The 19,415-nt window shown below is 33.3% G+C and overlaps 3 protein-coding genes across 3 annotated transcripts; 2 read left to right on the top strand and 1 right to left on the bottom strand.

The window, feature by feature from the left end:
* Window positions 1–670: 670 nt before the first annotated feature.
* On the bottom strand, window positions 671–6,503 carry LOC139690335 (uncharacterized). The gene is made up of 2 exons (XM_071587734.1): window positions 5,999–6,503; window positions 671–1,136 (listed from the first exon to the last, which is right to left on the bottom strand). The coding sequence occupies exons 1-2, from the start codon at window positions 6,371–6,373 to the stop codon at window positions 741–743; spliced, it is 771 nt and encodes a 256-aa protein (XP_071443835.1). The 5' UTR covers window positions 6,374–6,503; the 3' UTR covers window positions 671–740.
* A 204-nt stretch (window positions 6,504–6,707) lies between these two features.
* Window positions 6,708–7,950, top strand: Csas (CMP-sialic acid synthase). Its single transcript, XM_071587908.1, has 5 exons — window positions 6,708–6,805; window positions 6,917–7,077; window positions 7,163–7,315; window positions 7,428–7,578; window positions 7,822–7,950. The coding sequence occupies exons 1-5, from the start codon at window positions 6,708–6,710 to the stop codon at window positions 7,847–7,849; spliced, it is 591 nt and encodes a 196-aa protein (XP_071444009.1). The 3' UTR covers window positions 7,850–7,950.
* Window positions 7,951–8,155: 205 nt separating this feature from the next.
* On the top strand, window positions 8,156–14,410 carry LOC139690625 (sorting nexin-8-like). The gene is made up of 11 exons (XM_071588110.1): window positions 8,156–8,252; window positions 10,272–10,396; window positions 10,476–10,608; window positions 10,757–10,950; window positions 11,031–11,148; window positions 11,251–11,453; window positions 11,591–11,712; window positions 11,830–11,964; window positions 12,072–12,288; window positions 13,511–13,699; window positions 14,031–14,410. Exons 1-11 carry the CDS (start codon window positions 8,231–8,233, stop codon window positions 14,130–14,132), a joined length of 1,560 nt encoding a protein of 519 aa, XP_071444211.1. The 5' UTR covers window positions 8,156–8,230; the 3' UTR covers window positions 14,133–14,410.
* The last annotated feature ends 5,005 nt before the right edge of the window (window positions 14,411–19,415 follow it).

Below are 19,415 nucleotides of genomic sequence, written 5' to 3'. Positions count from 1 at the left end.
GGCAAAAAATTTGGTATTTTCAATTCAAGAACATTTTTTTTCATTTAAAATAGTAAACTGAGTAAAAAACCTTCTGGCACCCTTAAGAAACGACATAATTTTAACATGGATGTGGACACAAATAAAGGACTTACTGTCCATAAACAAAAACATAAATGTAAGCGGTGCTCCTGATGTATTGTGCAACAACCATTTCACCTTTCTGCATGTTGACCCCTCCCAATGGTGGATTCCTGAGAAATGGAAGTAAGAGTAAAACAGAGCTATCTCCATTTAAATACTAAATTTTCCTCATTGTGGAAACTAGTTAGGACATCTCTCACACTAATTAAAAATGATTATGAAAGTGGACCTATACACTGCCAAATGGCAGAATCAAAGGTCTACAAATGAAGATGGAATTTACTATATCTTTAAATCAAGTACAAAATTATTTCATCTACATAACTGAACACGTGCATTAGTCTGTCACCTAATATGTACTTACCATTCTGAAAGACCTTGAAATACAATGCGAAACATCACTGCACATTTATTTCCAGTTGCCCTTCAATGCCCTGTAGGTTTCAAACTTTTGAAGACCAATTCCTCAAAATATCCATAGGCAGCTCCGATGAGTATGTCTCCACTGATGCCCATGGTGAGCTCTCTCCTTGACATCATGACATGTAAGTCAAACACTGTTTGCACGAAGTACTATCATTTCTTGCGACATGTATAGTTCACAACTCTTGCTGATGTTAGGAGATGGGATGACTCTGAGAAGGATTATTGTTATAAGACGATAGTGATCTTTTATCTGCTATAGCTTTGAGGCGTTTCTTTGTGATTAAAGTTTGAATTTCGGCAATAAGTTCTATTGCGTACTCTTCTGGTAAGTTTTTCATTTGTGCAGCTACACTTCTACCAAATGCATCTAACTCACCCTCCTGAGATACTCGAGGGGAAATTTCTCTCAAGCTATTCATGGAATAATTGTCTATGCGATCGTATGCCTCATGCCTCTGTTCCTCCATCACAACATCACTTCTCTGTAGCCAATTTGCGACAACTGGTGGGTAGCCTTCACTTGAGTCTCCAGCCTCTGCTGCATACTCTTCAGGACGAAATGTTTCATCAACACATTTTTTGGGGACCTTAAAAACAAACATTTTGTTGTTGATATCATTACAGAGCTCAAGATATCGGAACAATTATTTAAATAAATCTATACTTTGATGCATAAAATAAATTCAAGCCTGACGGCCATGAAAGCTACTTCAAAAACTGGGTTATGTACTTAATATTTCAAAGGTTCTTGTATCATTTTGATGAGCTAAACCTGACATTCAAAATGAGCTGTTCACAGGTCATGATCTATCATACAGTCATATTTCCAATATACAGTTAAGAAATAATGCTGGATTACTATAAAAAAATTTAAAGAAATAAATACTTGACCCTAAGGAAGTTTGCTACAATTTTGAAAAATAAAGCTCAGGTGATAGAATACAGTTCAATGATAATATCAACAACTTATATTAAGAATATATCTTAATAACTGTGCTACAACTTTTACAAATATGTTTTGCCAACAAAACCAGAAAAAATTAATAAATAAATGCAACACAGTGTGAGGAATAAATACATAATTCCCTTATATAGTTAAGCCAGCAGACATTTTCTGAAATACACGTCATAATGTCATAAATAATAAATCATGAAAAAACTAACCTAATAAGAATACTAATATCCATGATTTTCTCACTGATTTGCAACTTAAAACTCTTACATATATGCATACTATTAAAATGCTTTAAACAACTTCCTAGATAAAACACAATTCAGACAAAAAATAGGGCCTTCTTCCATGAGCTGTTTAATTAGAGATATGAATGAGAGCAAGCACAGGATATTGCAATAAGAAAAATCCTTTTCATTTAAATACAAAGATTAGCAAGTAGGAATGTCTATAACCAATGGCATTGGACTTTAATTTGTGGAATCATCCCCCATTATAGAAACGAAAAATTTCTTTCTTTCGTTTTCCACACATCTTTTTTTAAGTGTGCAAAATGCCAAGTGTTATATATCTGTAACAGGAGATAGGTCAATGATTTTTCGGGGAAACTCTAATCTGAATATCCCATAATACATCATCTCCCTGGAGAAAATTGATAGAGCAACTCAATGGTAGAGACAGTAAGCTTACATATACGAGCTTGTGGAAAGGGTATATGAGGTAAAAAGGAACAGCCTAGGCCCTGGATTACTTGATATCGAGTCTGAAAAAGCATCAATGGGAATGAAGGGAAAAATGGCAGAAAAAAAGCCACTAGATATCATTCCTGCAAAATTGCTCAAGTGTGAGAATACTGAGAGATATAAGATGGATTATATTTAAATGAGAAGTAATGAAATTCTCTATGGATAAGCAGATTATGATAAATATCAAAATATAACAGCATTAATGATTATTGTTTCTAAATTGACAGGCATAATATTTTATGCAATTTTTCTGGGGAAAGATATTTTTTCTGCATATTAAGCTATTTTATTCAAATTAAGAATAAATATAAACCTACTTTGAAAGTCAAATCATCTATGCAACCAAAGTGAATTAACTCTGAGCTCAAATTTCTAATTAGACAAAAAATAGTCCTACTGAGGAAATATATACCTTCTGGCCTTAACAATGATTACCTGGTATTTGCAATATGTGGAAGTCATTGTAAGGCACTCTTAAGAACCAATTATAATATATTTTTCAATGGGGTTCAGGGTTCAATACTTCAAAATACAGCAAAGTCTTTAATAACACTCATCTTCCCAAGTGAACATTTCTTGCCCTTTGTGAAGGGCAAGAAATATTCTCCTCAAATTTCCTACAATTGAGACACTAATACATGCACCTCTTGCTAAGTAACACTCTCAACAGCAGCCGTGGAAGGTTCATAACCATTAATATGTCCCATTCATGGTTAATCAGAGAGTATTGAGACTGGCATGATGAGGTATTAAGGACCATTAGCTTTTTTATGCAAAAATTAACAGCAAGGAGAAAAAAGATTAGTCTTAGAAAGAGAGGAGTGAGCTTAATGGCTATAGAAGTTATTCTCAAATCTGATTCAGATATCATCATATTACTACATAAATTAGAGGTACTTGTCCGGAACGACAAACAAACATAGAGCCTTAAGAAGAAAGAGAAAACAAATATAGTAAAACAGAATGTTAACAGGGTGGAAACATTCTGAATAAACATTAATCAATTTTTTTATTTCTTACATATTGTGTCCATACACAAACATGTGTTTTAGAATATATGTTTACATATATGGTGGAGTTTACCTAATAATGTACATTCCCTTATTTTCAAGTACCCACAACTTATTTCACCATTTGGCACGTCCCTATAACAGAGAATTCTCACTTCTCTGCAGGTGGTTGTTATAGAGGGATTCGACAGTATAACAAATTTTGATCTTTCAGAAACTCTGATAAGAAATCTAGTCACCTTCCTCATTATATGCATCCTGATAACATCACCCCCAATAGAGATACTGATATTGCTATTTATTTGCATACACATTTTGCTTCTCTTTTCTCACTAGTAAAGCAAGTTAAATCTTCCAGATATTTGCAATTACATTCCTCTGTTAACACCAAATATTTCATTAATTGACAAAGAACCAGAAAAAACTAGTCTTTCTGTCAAGCCTATTTCCTCAAAAAAACAGGCATTTAATGACAAAATACTGATATTCAATTAAAGTATCGCCATAAGGAGTAGAGGTTTTGATAATAACAAGAATATTTCAGCAAGACAATAAATTGGTGTACCTACTTTAAGAATTCCAAGATAGATACACATATAAAATATAACTGGGAGAAATTTTATAATGCTTTGTGTTTGAACAAGTATTTAGGATTAATCAAGGGAAAGACTTCACAGAAATATTAATGGAGAAAAATTATTGACCCTGATTAAATTTAAATTTTATGCTATTTCACAGACAATGCATTATATATTTTTGGAAATAAAGGGCTAATGATTAACACTGGCATTAGTATTTAGTTATTCGTTAACCGAATATAAAAAAACCCCTAACTTTTCAAGAGAGTACTTTAAAATGTAGAACTATTTTTACATTTACCATACTGTTCCTTTTTATTTCCTGCAAGTATATTCATTTGCCATTCAGAATAAACATATAAAATATACTTTTTAAAATAATTATCTTCCTCATGCTATAAAAAACAAACAAACACTAAAACCATGTCCAATTACTTTTGCTGGTATATATTGTAAATTGGTGGCACATCAAGCCTATGTTACCTGCTCTTTCGTCATAGCTTATTCTTTTACATTTCTTAATGATAAAGTTGATAATTTTGTCATGAACATTTATTTTTTATTCCTAACATTGTATATAAATCGTACTCGTGTCTAGACGCCAGCCCAATTCACATTTCATTTGAAATTACTGAGCTCAGCATGTTTATAAAATAGCTGAATTGTTTAATTTTGTGAATAATTGAGTGAAATATTTCAATTTGATTTTTAACTGCTTTATAAATGAGCTTATTGGCTGAAATTATTATAGGATTAGCCATTAGTTAGTTTTTTCTACTTTCAATTTCCTGTAATTCTTGATATTGTTTCTTTAAATTTTGTTCAGCTGATATTTATCTAAAATATCCGTATATTTTTCCTTTTCATCAACTAATTTGATATCAGGTCTACTATAATACCTTATCTGTAATGTTCCAATATTATTGGTAATTTTCACTTTCAATTATGACTCTTTCTTCGAAGGTATAGAATGATTTGCTTTCTCAAAGTTAATATCAAAGGAATGATTTTATAACTGCTGCAGTCTCTCTGGGTACATTATTTCAATAAAATTTTTGCAATAATTTGTAAAATGATCTTTAGTTTTGTCTTTTCTACGGCAACCATTCTCCAATTTCTCCTTTGGTAATTGTAAATTTTATGTTTGGCCGAAATTACTCTATCTTGATCATAGTCATCATGGTAACTTTTGTTTCTTCGAACAAATCTTTTAAATCTACGTATCTTGATTACGTTAGCTGTGATATATGCTACACAGCTGTTTATAATCACATGTTACCAACGCTTTTTATCCTTCTCTATAAATTTGGTTAAAAACTGAATTGTTAACGTATTTTAACTATAGTCGTATGGAGATTCCTCATTTTCTGTTCAACAAGGAAATAATTCCAGAGTTTGACCAAAGATGTACAAAGTAATTTTTTTATTAATCCCCTGCCTCCCCTTGTCTACATATAATCTTTCCATTGAAAAATTTAGATAACTGGTATTATTTTCTGTCAATATTTTTCACATTAATTAATTTAGTGTTAGGCTAGAGAATTATTCCCATTGTGTATGCTTAAATTGCATAAGTTCTAATAGCTCTGATTCTGTGGTAACTATTTTCTTGAGGTTATAATACTTTTCCAAGCCTTGTTTTGTTGATGTTGTTTTATTTGAGAGCAATTTGATTGCTATGCGGTCTCTCTAAAAATAAAAATATTTTCGTGCTCTACCACATCATTAATTTCCATCCTCGAGACGTAATTTTTCCTATGGTATATTATCCTTTAGCTAATGTGGCTCGCATTTATCCAAGCCCAATATCATATTAAAATCATCGCTGAGTGCCGGTTATTTCCAACGGAGAAAGATGTGAAGTTGCTTCTGGTTGGAGAGCAATGATTTTCAGATTGCCGATACCAAATAAGTAATTCTTACAATATTTAAAGTCTGCGCAATTGACCGGATATTAACCCCCTTGCTGCCGAGGGGCTCACACGAATCGCTTAATGAGAAAATAGGGCTCGATTATCCAAATTACGAAGATGTCGTGCGAAGAATCCAGATTTTCCCCCAAAGCCTCACCGTTATCAATTCGACTCATTACGTTTCCCAATTTCTTCTTTACGAACATTTTTCTACATTAATCTTAACTTGCCGTTCTGACACCCAACTTACCGAATTAGTGGGAGACTCGCGTCTTCCAACCATTCCACGAAGAAAACTATCAGCCAATTTAAACCAGGGCATTCTTGGTGTATAAACATCCTCTGCACTTGAACTGTTCTGTTTGCTTTTCCTGACTTTAGTTAGTTCATTAATGTAAGTATTTCGCAGGGAATGAATTTTGGTTTTTAATAAACATATATCTAAACCTTCAATGTCTAACGCGGTAGCTATTTCTTGTAAGGCACGGGACCGTTTGTTTTTATCTTTGTAATCCGCACAGTTTATGTCCCATAAGCACGGATACCGTACATATTGACCAAAGAATTTGATTATTGTATCACTTCCCCACTTCATTTTTGTGTAGGGAATTTTTTCAGGCGTCATCTCTATATTACCTTACTTCCAGGTCCAAAAGATATGAAATAAAATTGGACCACGACTAAAACTATTCATCATGAACAAAGCAACCAAACCTTATTTGTACACAAATTAGTCAACACAAAGCACCCGAGTACCCACGTTAATCACACTGCGCTAGTGTGCAATGCGCATGCGCGTGTTGCGAAATGTCCTTGGTCTCAGAAAACAAAAGAAAGCCTAAAGCCTCCAAAGTACATAGCAGACTGTATTCAGATAGCAGACGATATAAGTATATATTTCAATAATTTATCCCTCTAGATATTATCAACTCGAAGTTGCTTTGGTCACGCTAATCGCAATGAAGCTGGATTTTATTATAGTGATTGTATTGCATCCTAATATTTTCATTGGTGGAAACTATGTCATGAATACTCCTAGCCATTTTCTAGCCAAGAGGTGAAAAACGTTTAGTGCTAAAATGTTGTAGTTTTCAATTCCCTCATTCCAAATGAAGTTATTCTTAAATAATTTTGTCAACATTTATATTTTCATGTTATTCATTAAAAGCACATCCAATTTGTATAATGAAAGTGGAGTTGAAAATGTAAACCTGACGGGTCTTATTTTAGCAAGAGGTGGAAGCAAAGGAATTCCTCTGAAGAATCTTGCTCTTTTCAAGGGAAAAACTCTGCTGCATCGCGCTATATTAGCAATGAAGGAATTTGGAAGTGAGATGATGGCGGAAATTGAAACATTATTATTCCCGAGTTCTTTATATTTCTCTCGTTAAAATGATAACTAATATTTTTTCAGAGTTCTCATCGATTTGGGTGTCAACTGATCACGTAGAAATAGCTAAAGAAGCAGAAAGGTCTGGCGTCTTTGTACATTGGAGAGCGAAAGAGACGGCGACTGATTCTGCGTCATCTTTGCTTGCTGTGCAAGAATTTTGTGGACGTAAACCGGGTAATAAATAATTTGGCTTCAATAGAAAATATCAAAATATTGTCTAGTAAATCATTTACACTAGTTTTCGTTTAACATTTACATTGAATTATTTTTGTTATTTATTTCATAGGGGTCTCGTACATCGGCCTTATTCAATGTACTTCTCCGTTTTTATCTCCACGTATAATAAAAGAAGCTTATAGTATGATTGCAAATGGGTACGATTCGGTCTTTACCGTAACAAGAGATCACAAGCTTCGATGGAAAGAAATGACAAGTTGGTTTTAGCTACCTAAATATTGCCCTTATTTACCTTACCCTTGAGTACCATAAATGAATACGCCCATATACGTAAATTTTCAGACAGTACAAAAAATCTTGCCCAGTCTTTATACATCTGAAAGAGTGAATTATTAATATTATTACTGAAAATACACATATACTGCATTAATTAAAATACTATCGGTTGTTCTCTCGACGTAAAAGTTAATAAGAAGTTATCTCACGTATGTAATCTTTTACAGGTGGAGGAATCACACCTGTAAATTTTGATTTAAGGCGACGACCTAGGAGGCAAGACTGGAAGGGTGATTTACTAGAGAATGGGATGCTCTATTTCACCAATATATATAATATTAATTCCGGTTTTCTCCAGGGTGGGAGGTACTACATTCCATTCGCATTAAAATGTTATTAGTAGAATATTGTCGCGGCAATCAAGATTTAACTCTTCACATTCATTTTATTATGCTGATAGTCCCATCTCTCTCCGTTTCATGACTCAGAATTGGATACGTCGAAGTACCTCAACTCTCTAGCATTGAAATTGACAGCAATATAGATTTGAGAATCGCTGAAATCGTGTTTGATGCTCATCTGTCTGGCATGTGATTCTCGTTAGCAGTTTCAGCTTTCAATTGTGAGGTGTCAAAAATGGCGACGGATTTGTCATTTGGTAAGTGCTGTTAGCAATATATATAAAACGGTTATTTTTATGATAATTTTGAATGTCATGGTTTCTCTGTCATTTCAACGAAGTCTGGCGGATATTTATGGGTATGATTTGTGACTGCCCTATGTTTTTATTTGTTATTATTATCTATTTACAAATAATATGAAGATTTGCTTCGCGTCCAGTAGTAATTATATCTAATTGTGTGTATTTTGCACTATTAATGGCGGTGATTCTACTAAATCATAGATTTATCTTATTTATTCATGTGCCAATTTATATGTAAAAAAATAAGTGCCAGTGTTAAGTGCTCATTTCCTGCGGCGTTTCATGACCCCCTCCCCCAAAGTGACGCCCCCCAAAATGTTGAATATTGTACATACAATGTATAAAGTCCTTTCTGGTGTTTTGTCCTCTAACATAGCCAATTCGTCACTTTTTTACCAGGTTGCAAGTGATATTATTCTTAACAATTTGTTTTTTTAATTATCCAGCTTCTTAATAATATGGTGTTGTGTGTCGTAGATCAACACGAATCAGATATAGAGCCCTTATAGCGCCGTTCGATATAATTTTTATAATCGTTTGCTTCTAAAGGGGCTTATCGAACTTAATTGAATAAATACCTGCATTTACTCTGGAAGTGAATGATGTACTCCAATGATCTATTCTTTTTTGTAATGAAGATTGTACCAACCGTAATTTGTGGAAATATTGTGCCGAAATATTTCTTTTACAACATGATTAAGCTAAATCTAATTGAGTTATTCAGTTTAGCGTTCTCATACTCTGCTAGTATTTTAAGTCACCGCCTTACTACAATCAACTTCCTTTGACATGTAATTACAATTTTTAACTTATTCCGTGTAACCAATGCAAACTCCACTCACCTCTTTCACACAATGCTAGTAGAGACCTCGTTCTATTTAAAATTATAACGTTCCAATATATTTCTCAACGCCAAAGTTCCTTGTTTCCAAATTGACACATCACTATAAAATATTACCTTCCAGGAATATATGCAATTGTTTCTTGTACTTGAGCATTTACCCTGTTGACTTCCTCCTGTCTTTGATTGCTTGGTGGCATGCAGACCTGAACAATGACAGAGTTCGTTGGTTTACCTTTTAATTCTCCTAATAATATTCTATAACTCCTATGCTTTATTTTTACTATACATATTCTTACCTTTCGGTTCAAAATTATTGCCACCCCTTGCTGGTTGGCTGGCATTATAACCATCCCTCTGATGTATATTGCTTAATATTCATTGTTCCAATAATCCCTACAATCCTCCCATCTAACCTCACTATGCCATATTTACTTTCTCCAACTCGTGTCATGTATTTTCTTATTTCTAAGTTCTCACCTTCCGTACATTTCAAATCCATATTATAACTGGTTTGGTCCTCATCTTTTTCTTCTATGCTATTGTGATTTCATCTATGCTTATCAATTTCGCTTTACAAGGACTTCGTAAGATGACAAATGTGGAAACTGTGCCTCTCCCACCGCCAGGCATGAAATATGGCCCAGCAGGCCGAATCGTGTATTGCTAGGACATATACTCTGATCCTTGTCCATTGTAGTAACATGGGATATTTAATTGCTTTCTTGGTGCCTTCCTAAATTGTGGTTTTGAGGTGACACCATCACTCAAATCGCCACCTAACTGTGATCATATGTCTGTGCAAACTACCTTTTGTCTGGCTCCTACAAGGGGCAATTATCATTTCTCCCACGAGCATGGCTCAAGGGGGTCATCAGAATGTGCAAGTCCTTCCATCGCAAGGGTGTAGTCTTGGGGGGGGGATGTCTCAGTGAATATCAACTGAAATATCTAACCTCATGCTGTAGCACCTCTCAATATAGAAGAAGGCTTGTGTTGTGTATCATTAGTCATAGTCATGCTCTAATTTTCTAGTAGAGGAGGTTATATATTTTAGCAGTCACCAGTGATTTATTCTTGTCAAATGCAGGCTGTTGTGTGTGTCTGATTTTCAGATATTTATTTGTTTCCAGGAGCAGTTCCACCATATTACCGTGAAGTGTACCAAATATGCTCACCAAATGCTGACACTATTAGCAGTGAAGTATTTACTCATCTGCTTGTTAAATCTGGCCTCCCATCATCTACATTAAGTCAGGTATTTATGCACAAAACTTAGCTCCAAAAACGTTCCTTTGTGCTATGCTTTGAAGTGATATTTATATGATAATTTTTAGATATGGAACCTGGTTGACTCAAAGCAAGGATCACTCAATCGCACCAATCTTTATAAAGCCTTAGTACTCGTTGCATTTGCCCAGCAAGGAAAGCAGCCTGATGACAAGTTACTTGAAAATTTCTCTGGAAAAGGTAGCTATGTGTTTTTCTTGTGGTAATTTTTTCTAATATTTGTGTATATGTTCTTTTAGTATGGGTCAACTTGCGTATTAATTTCTAGCAATTGAGAAGTAATTTTCTGTGATATTTTCCATCCTAAGTTAATTTTATCCAATCCTAGAGTTGCCTCGTCCTGAATTGGGGGATCTGAATGACTTAAAATCATTCATGCAGCAGTATTCAAGAAGTTCAAATCCTACTCATCTGGGTCTCAACTATTCTGGAATATATGAACTGGACTCTATAGAAGTTACAATTATTCCTGAGAAAAAAGGACTTTTTTTAAAACATGTGGAGTATCAAGTTCATAGCAAGGTACATTTCATTTTTAGTGACTCATTCTATGCCTTTTAAGATATCTCATTATTTTATCCATTGTATAATTTAAATTATAGCGGCTCAGTTCATCTGTCCGAAGGAGGTATAATGATTTTCTGTCATTATATGAGCTTCTCTTGGGAAGATTTCCATATCGACTGATACCAAAATTACCCCCCAAAAAAGTTGTTGGAGGTAAGGGAAATATGATTGATTTTGAAAAAGACAATTTTCAAGGGCTGAAGTCTTCTATATTGTTAGTAATCAATATTAAGCACCTAAATATGTTGTTTCCAGCTGATTCTCACTTCATTGAAGAGAGGAGAAAGTCATTGCGCCGTTGGCTTACTATAGTAGCAAGGCACCCAGTCATAATGCATGACCCTATGTTGGAATTTTTTTTCACCTTTTCGGGACCTGATGCCCAAAACAAAATACGTGAAGTTTTTCGGAGAGTACCTGATGAGTTTACCACTTCAGAGCTTGCTGCAAAAGCAAAAGTAAGTTTTTAATTTTTGGAATGAATTAATTGTTTGATATTCATCAGAATTACCTTTGTTACGATGAAATACTACTTCTGTAAATTTTGTAATTATAAAAATTATGCTTTTTGAAATTAATTTTTTTTCATTTTTAGGAACTTGTTCCTCCTGACACACACACTGAATTTGCTAATAGTAGGGATCAGATAAGGTTAATATTTTCAGGTGTATCTCGTTTGAAGCATATTGCTGACTTATTAGCCATTCGCTCTCATGGGTGAGTATAAATAAATTGATAATTAATAATTGATAAATTGACTAATTCCAGGTGATGATGATGAGTAAATAAGAGCTACTCTTTCAGTAAATCCATTTCATGGTTTCACTTGCTCAGGTATGCTGACAACATGGCTGAGTTTGGTGCCCAACTCACCAATTTGGCAAATGATCCTCATGGTAGTTCCATGTGGGCAACAGGTGGAAACACAGTATGGGCTGACATGAAGAAAGGCTTTCATGTTATATCAAAGTAAGACCCTCTATAACAATCTACATTGCTTAATTTGAATGTTATTTGTTACAGCCTCCTGTTTTATGTGACTGTGTAAACACATAATGTTTTACTTTCACCCTTAGAGAGTTTGCGTTGCTATCGAGTAAAGCTTTACAAAGGGCAGTTCGTGAAGAAGATGAGGTGTGCGAGCGACTGAACCTTCTTCTCGAGGTTTTGGGTGCCCATCGAGATCTGTGTGAACGTCATGAGAAAGGGGTAGTTCATGATCATCAAAGAGCTTTGGCGAAAATGCTTGCCCTGAAAAAGAGGCAAATTCAAGGGGTTATCAAAGGAACTGATGTAGGTGTATTTTATGTTTGGTGTTTTCTCTTGATATGTTATTTGTATGGATGTGTTTTTATAGAACTAACTTGTAAAGGCAGCTCTCTATTTTTAAATTCATCGTAAATATTTGTTTATTTTTTTCATTATATCATTATTGCTGAAGAGCTAGCAACTAGACATATACCTTCGTAAAGTTTAGCTGTGCTAGTCAGCCATAGTGAAATAGCAGGTCCATATCCAGTATGATGTTCTATTACTTGATTAAGCAATGTTTTATTCAAATTCTCCCTGTAATTAATGTTAGTAACTGCTGACATTCTACATTTTAGAGAATTTGGTCTGCATAGAAATGCTTGTGGGTGCTTCGATTGCAGTGTTTGTTAGTGATTCAGAGTAAATAGTTAGCGGGTTATTCAGTGGAAAGTAATTAATCTTGGAGTGAGATGTCTTAAATCTGTAGTGCCAATTCTTAAATTAACTGGAGGACAATGTTTAAATAGTCATGTGAAATAAGAGGAAGGGTGACAAATTATTCCTAAGAATGACACAGCAGAGAAAGTGTTGTCAGAATCTTGTCCTAAGTGTATCCAGAATTAATAGGGCACTTACTGCCTAAAAAAAGTTTTGATAATTAGTGGAACTTCTGATTTACACAACTTTCAAGAGACAGCAGTAAATATGGTAAAATAGGTTTAACAGTTATTTTATATTATACTAAAACCTGATTAAAATAATTAAACTACGTAAAACTTTACAACCATGCTTTGTATTGATTTCACATGACCAGTTTTGTTTGCTTGGGCATCGTTAGCTACATTTGTAGAATTTTGTAAATTTTAATTCTTTTCACCAATGCAAAAATTCTACCAATAAGTGATTGACATTGTTTATTCTTCCTACATCCCATATTTTTGCTTTTCAAGTCTCAATCAAATTTTACTGACTTAAGACATTTTCCTCCACGTTAGGTATTATATTTGGGTTATTAATGAGTACCTAACAGTTTACCTCAACGCTTCAGACAAGGGCTTGTTGCAATATCCATGTCGCAGTTATAATTAATGAAATCAATGCATTACATATTGTTGCGTGCTAAGTGTATTCTCACTTTTACCTAACCCTTTCGTTTCTGTGAATATTTTGCTCACTGATTGTCAATTATTGAAAATTATCAGTAGACGAATAATAACATTTTTTGAAGAAGTGCTATTGATTGGTTATTTTGAATTCCTCTTAGGCTGAATCAGTGGAGCAGATGGAGAGGAAAATGATGGAACAAGAGTCTGTAATAGCTAATGTTGATCTTAGGAATGCCTATGCCCTTCATTGTTTGCATCTTGAAACACAGCTCGTACATGCTCACCTGGAAATTTTAGCATCAATCTTGAACACTTTAGTGGCTGTACAAATTCAAGGACACTCGGAAGTAAGTTTCTTAGGTTATCATTTAAATACTGCAATGCTATCATTTTATAATGTTGATTGTTTAATAGTGTTTTGTTCTCTTTATTATACTTGCTTTGAGGAGAAAATGAGGTGAGTGCCACTAAGAAAATATCTACAATAGACACACTTAAGTATAAAATGTTGGATTAATTAATGATTCTTAGCGTTGAGTTTTCTGATATTTATCATAAATCTCTCTGAGATTGAGGCTTGAAGCAAGTGATATGTGTCAGGGCTGGGTTGAATTTATGTGTAATTGATTAAATTGAGGGGATAGTTTTATTTCCTAATTATTTTTTCTTCATTTACAGCTGGCAGATGTATGGAAGCTGATTCAACCATCCATCATGAAATGCTTACCAGATAACAAACATCAGTTGAACGGTAGTGTACTACCTGGCAATACTCTGTGATAATTTTGTTTATTGTTGATGTGATGTCATCATCCAATTTAAATATGTCATGCTGAGGGATAGTGCACATATGAGTTCTTGTGTTTGTCTCATTACTGTTGTTTATATTAGTAGTTTATATAGAGAATTCTATATATCATCATCATCATTATATATGTATATATAATGAATTTAGGTGCAATAATTTGGCTTATTAGCCAGTTGAAATAACTCATTCCCAGATTGTCGTGTAGACAAACATATGGATAGAAATGTTTAGTGCATATTTCAAAATTGTTTCCCCAACCTACTGAATCTGCAACATTATTTAAATATTGACTGAATTGAGATTATTTTATCAATGTTTTTGCTATGATGTTGAAGCTGCACAGTTATTGGATTGTGCCTGTCAACTGTGACCAATTTTTATTTATATTCGTCGTATTAAGTTGTCATCTGTCTCCAATATTTTTGTTGATATATATTTATATTTTTAATTGTAAGGAATGTGACTTGTATGAACAGTGATCAAAGTCCAATTTTTAGTGGAATCCCTGTTTTCCAGTTCCTATGGGACCAGTTTTTTAATTCTTGAATTGAGAAGCATTATAAATTAAAATTTGTTGTCTCAGGCGTAACTTTGTGGAATTTGCATAACATATTGAAATGTAATGAAATAATTGACTTAGTAATTCCACACACTTTATTTAAAAACACACGACCCAGGTTTCGACGTTGAACGTCATCATCAGGTATCATCACCTGATGATGACGTTCAACGTCGAAACCTGGGTCGTGTGTTTTTAAATAAAGTGTGTGGAATTACTAAGTCAATTATTTCATTACATTTCAATATATTATAAATTAAGCCTGAAATTAGAAGACTTTAAAGCAGCATCTCCCATGTGATCATCGAATAATGAGAACAATTATTAATGGTAAAGCTTGTTTCCCTATCAGGGTACATATTTTTCAAGTGGAACACAAATTTAATCTAATTTATAAATTGTAATTGGCAAATCTGACAAAGATTTAGGTTTGTGTACTCTGTAAATTTTACTTTCATGTTTTTTTTTTAAATGTATAAGACTTATATTTATTCTGACTGTCCCAAGCTATTGTCGAGGAGCGCTGCAAAAGTTAGGGTCAAAATTTGTACAATTTAAAGCTACTAGAAGAATTTGGAATGGTTAAAGATTGAAGTGTAAAAATAAAATATATCCAGGGACATCCAGTGCCTGGAAACAGATGGTATTTGTTACAGAGTGGTCTGCATTCAATTTTTTGCATGAATGCGCGAATGAAATGAATGGATGGAAAAATACTAAGTTGATCAATTTTAGAAAAGGGACGGGTATATGCTTCCCCTCTAGAGATCTCTTTTCTTAATCAAATGATGTCATCCTATTATTATTCAATTTCAATGAAAATGTAATTATCATTCCATCATGATAAGCTCTTTTCTCTCAATATTGCAATTGGTTGTCATTATTTACACCATAGCTAACATCTTTTACCTTCATTTTTATTTATGATACTTTCTATTGTCATCAACACTTTTAAATTGTCAAATACTGAATTAATCAACCTTGAGGACTAGCATTGTAATTATGAAATTATTTTCCATTATCTAAACATTTTATTGAATTTTTCTTAGCTAGTGACTCATGAATTTTATTCTATTAATGGCAGGTGAAAGTACTGAGAGTAGATACATGTGATATATGTGACCTGAGTAATTTAGTAGATTTTTATGGACAGAAAACAAGTTTAGTGACCTCACTAACTTTCATTAATCGTAGGAATTTTGCAAGTGCTTGCAATACTGTGGACTCTCTAAAACGAGCATAATTCTTATTGCAATCTTTCTTTTCAAACAAAACATACATCTAGTGAAACAACTTTTTGCGTTTATATTAATGTAAAATACAATAATGCGTCCCATGCCAAAAAAATAAATTACGTGAAATGGGAATTAAAAGAAAATTATGTACACATTGTTTAGGTTCGCAGGTCATCTTTTAATCTGTTGAGGAATGAAGCAACCGGGAATGTGAACTCGATTTGTAAAAGCAAAAGAGAATCCAAATAAATTGTCAATTATATATCATATGTGCCTAATTCCTTTTGACTTTGCAATTGCTTTTCATTTATCCATATGAGAGACAACCCTTCAGCATCATTGAAAATACATTCCCATTGCATAGATATTCTTGTCATTCTTTTTGAAGCAGCTATCTCCTTAGTCGCGAAGGAAATGCCAATCGTTGATTTTGACCAATTGTTGGTGTGCATACTAGATCAGCCACACACTCACATTGTTCCAGATTTTTGGTGATTTTACTTTTCATTTGTACTTTTATTTTTATGCTGTTGTGGCTTCCTTTTTACGAATTTTTCTTCAGGGCCATTTTTAATAATATGCAAGAAATATTGCTGAACTTTGAACAAAATATCACAAATAGTATATCTGAACACGAGTTTAGAAAAATGTGTGTTCACTAGCGATGCTAAAATTCTATGGAACAAGTACTAAACAGAAAACTGAACTATCAGGCACGCAGTCAATCCAGGATTTCCCCTCTCCTCATCATTCCCAATGCAGAAACTCGCTTGTTAAGCAAGTCATTTTCGGGTCCAATATTTTTGCTTGTTATGTGGATTACTCACTGTGCAAGGTTCTCGTTAAGTGAGGTTCAGCTCTAGTACATTGTCTCATAGATTAACCAACTGCATTCAGTTTGCTTGCCGAGTTAATGATTTTCAAATTTTTGTAAAAACTCAAATGATGTGCATTATTGCATTATATAGGATGGCATACTGAAGAAATTGTAGTAATTTATTATTAAAAATTGGCTGATGTAGGGCACCTCTGTCTTGTATATCCGAATTGGATTTTTCCATATCACCAACTGGCTACTCTAAATTACATCTGCCTCCAGTGCTATTTCTAAATCCTGCTGACAAATATACGTACACTTTATACTATTCCATCTTGTGGTGGTCGAAAAAGTTTAATTTTTGGGCATGAAAGGAAATTTAATCTCTTTTTTTTACCACTTTATTTCCTTTTGCTTTATTCTTGCATACCTCTTTCGCCTCTTGTCATATTCAGACATTGTTTTGTTCATACCCTTCTGTTCTGAAGACGTCAAATATATCCGCGATATATTTGACTTGGCTACACAACTATAAACATCTTGTGAAATGATACATATTGCAATCATTCTAGGTTTTCTGATAATGGCATTTCTCTTCACCATGCATATCTTACTGTCCTAATATTGTAAGTTATTGCTTGTCTCTCTTCACTGTTATGATGTCTAAAATTTATGGTATTATGGTCTTCTCTTGACCATCATCATTTGAAAATTTGTTGTTATTGAACTTCTGAGGTACTAGGAAGTCATCAATTCATGCTTAAAAATGTAGACATTTTGAAAAAGAACAGAATGCATGTTGAAAGCTTCATAAAACAACAAAGCTATTTGCAACCATCATTAATGGAAGAAACCACCTTAAATTCTGTGTTTTATTTCATGGCTTTTAGGTATAATGGACCATATCGTGATATGTTCTTATTATATGCCATTCAAAATCAGTGAGAGATGTATAGGCTTCAATTTTTTTGTCCCAAAAATATGTGAAAATGGGTTCAAATCCTAAAAGCACTGCTGTTCCATCATATTACTTATCATTATGTAAATATTTAAATTTAACTGAAAAGTTGATATTTAAAATTTTTTCAGATGTAAATATGTCTAAAAATTTGAAGATAATGAAGTAACCACCTAAGCTAAGTAAGCTACATTAAGAAGTAGACCTATCAAAATTGTTATTTTTCTAAGCTTTGCTCATGCTTTTTTTAACCCCTATATATTTTGGCAGAATTTGAATTTATCTAAAAAGTAGTTACCTATTATGCATGTGTGTGTGTTAAATGGAATTATAATTGCTGAGAGTAGATGTGGTGTCAATAATTAAATTAAATCTGTTATCAATTGGCTGTCTATTATTAGCTTCCTTAATGGCCAATATTTCATGGAAAGATGTGGCAATTTCACAAACTATCAATTTAGATGTTAAAATTGAGCAAAATTCCTACGTTTTACCTTTGTAAACCTTTTTTTATTCAGTTTTTGAATAACCAGCAGAAAAAATAATATCAAGGTTAAACTTTTCTGTTGGATCAGGTGAATAGTTGAGTTTGAATTATTTTTTCAGCAGTTAACCTTTGCTGTCATATGTCAATGAATTTTGGTGTCATCATTTGAGCTAGGTGTACAGTGTATTTCTATGTTCCATTATTCATAGTGTAGCTATTTCCTTGTTTACCTACATCCTTAATGATTTACAGGGTAAATTATCAGAGTTAGTACAAGCCTGAGAAATATAGATCAACCTTGAAGTCAGTAAGTTATTAGTCTTGGAAATCCAAAGCAAGTCGGGAGAATTAATCCAAGAACATGAAAATCTAGAGATGTTTCGAGCAAATCATAAAAAAACACAGAATTGACTAGTCATTTCAGGAATACTTGAGTTGAAATAAATTTAATAGAAATCCAGCTGAGTAGTAACACTTTTAACAACTGATTTAGGTAATTGTGTGATTTCCTTAGTGGCCAGATTTGCCAGTGGTACTAATCAATAAATTGCGTTAGTGCTAATTTTCTGTTCTAATGAGTTGCTATCAGTGATGTTTTCTGGAAATAATGTGTGCTCCAGGTTTTATCTCAGACTTCTTTAATAATTTTTTTTAATTTCCTAAGAAGATTATATTTTACAAATTAACAAAAAACTTCTGAATTTTCTTCAATAAGTTCCAGAGAATTTTCAGTTTCCATTTCTAACAAAGCTGATCCTCTTACACTTGTATTTGATAGCATAACTATCTGCAAGAGGCACTAGAGCAGTTAAATTTTCAATTCTTGTGGTCCTTCAATATCATGTGCAGGCCTGACTAAATATTTGTTAGGGAACATAGGTCCTTAAAAGAGTAAATAAACCTGGAAACCAGTGAATATTTTTGGGAAATATATAATGATAGAATAGTTTTTCAAGAAATCATGTACAGTATGAAAAAATTATTTCACTCAATTGAGATCTGTACCGACGATCCCCAATTATTGTGGAATTGGCTATAAATTGGCAGCACTCCACCCACCAACCCACCTTATTTCAAAGCAAACTACTTGTGTGATAACTATTTAAGTAGTAAAAAATGGCAATGGAATAATATCTACTACCACTTCTTAATTCTAGTTCTTGATTAATAATTTTTTTTCCTTAGCACAATCTAGTTAC

This window comes from Hetaerina americana, unplaced genomic scaffold (assembly GCF_022747635.1).
Source record: "Hetaerina americana unplaced genomic scaffold, ioHetAmer1.1.p SCAF_3, whole genome shotgun sequence".
In the NCBI taxonomy this organism is placed as follows: Eukaryota; Metazoa; Arthropoda; class Insecta; order Odonata; family Calopterygidae; genus Hetaerina; species Hetaerina americana.
This window is presented reverse-complemented; position numbering and strand designations above follow the sequence as displayed.

Bases quoted from the DNA above. Each gene is read 5' to 3' on its own strand.
- LOC139690335 (XM_071587734.1), bottom strand. From the start codon at position 6,373: ATGACGCCTGAAAAAATTCCCTACACAAAAATGAAGTGGGGAAGTGAT. The intron at 1,137-5,998 runs GTAAGTTGGGTG...TTTGTTTTTAAG, and splicing joins GCGAGTCTCCCACTAATTCG to GTCCCCAAAAAATGTGTTGA.
- Csas (XM_071587908.1), top strand. From the start codon at position 6,708: ATGAAGCTGGATTTTATTATAGTGATTGTATTGCATCCTAATATTTTC. The intron at 7,078-7,162 runs GTGAGATGATGG...ATATTTTTTCAG, and splicing joins AGCAATGAAGGAATTTGGAA to AGTTCTCATCGATTTGGGTG. The intron at 7,316-7,427 runs GTAATAAATAAT...TTTATTTCATAG, and splicing joins ATTTTGTGGACGTAAACCGG to GGGTCTCGTACATCGGCCTT.
- LOC139690625 (XM_071588110.1), top strand. From the start codon at position 8,231: ATGGCGACGGATTTGTCATTTG. The intron at 8,253-10,271 runs GTAAGTGCTGTT...ATTTGTTTCCAG, and splicing joins GGCGACGGATTTGTCATTTG to GAGCAGTTCCACCATATTAC. The intron at 13,700-14,030 runs GTAAGTTTCTTA...CTTCATTTACAG, and splicing joins AAATTCAAGGACACTCGGAA to CTGGCAGATGTATGGAAGCT.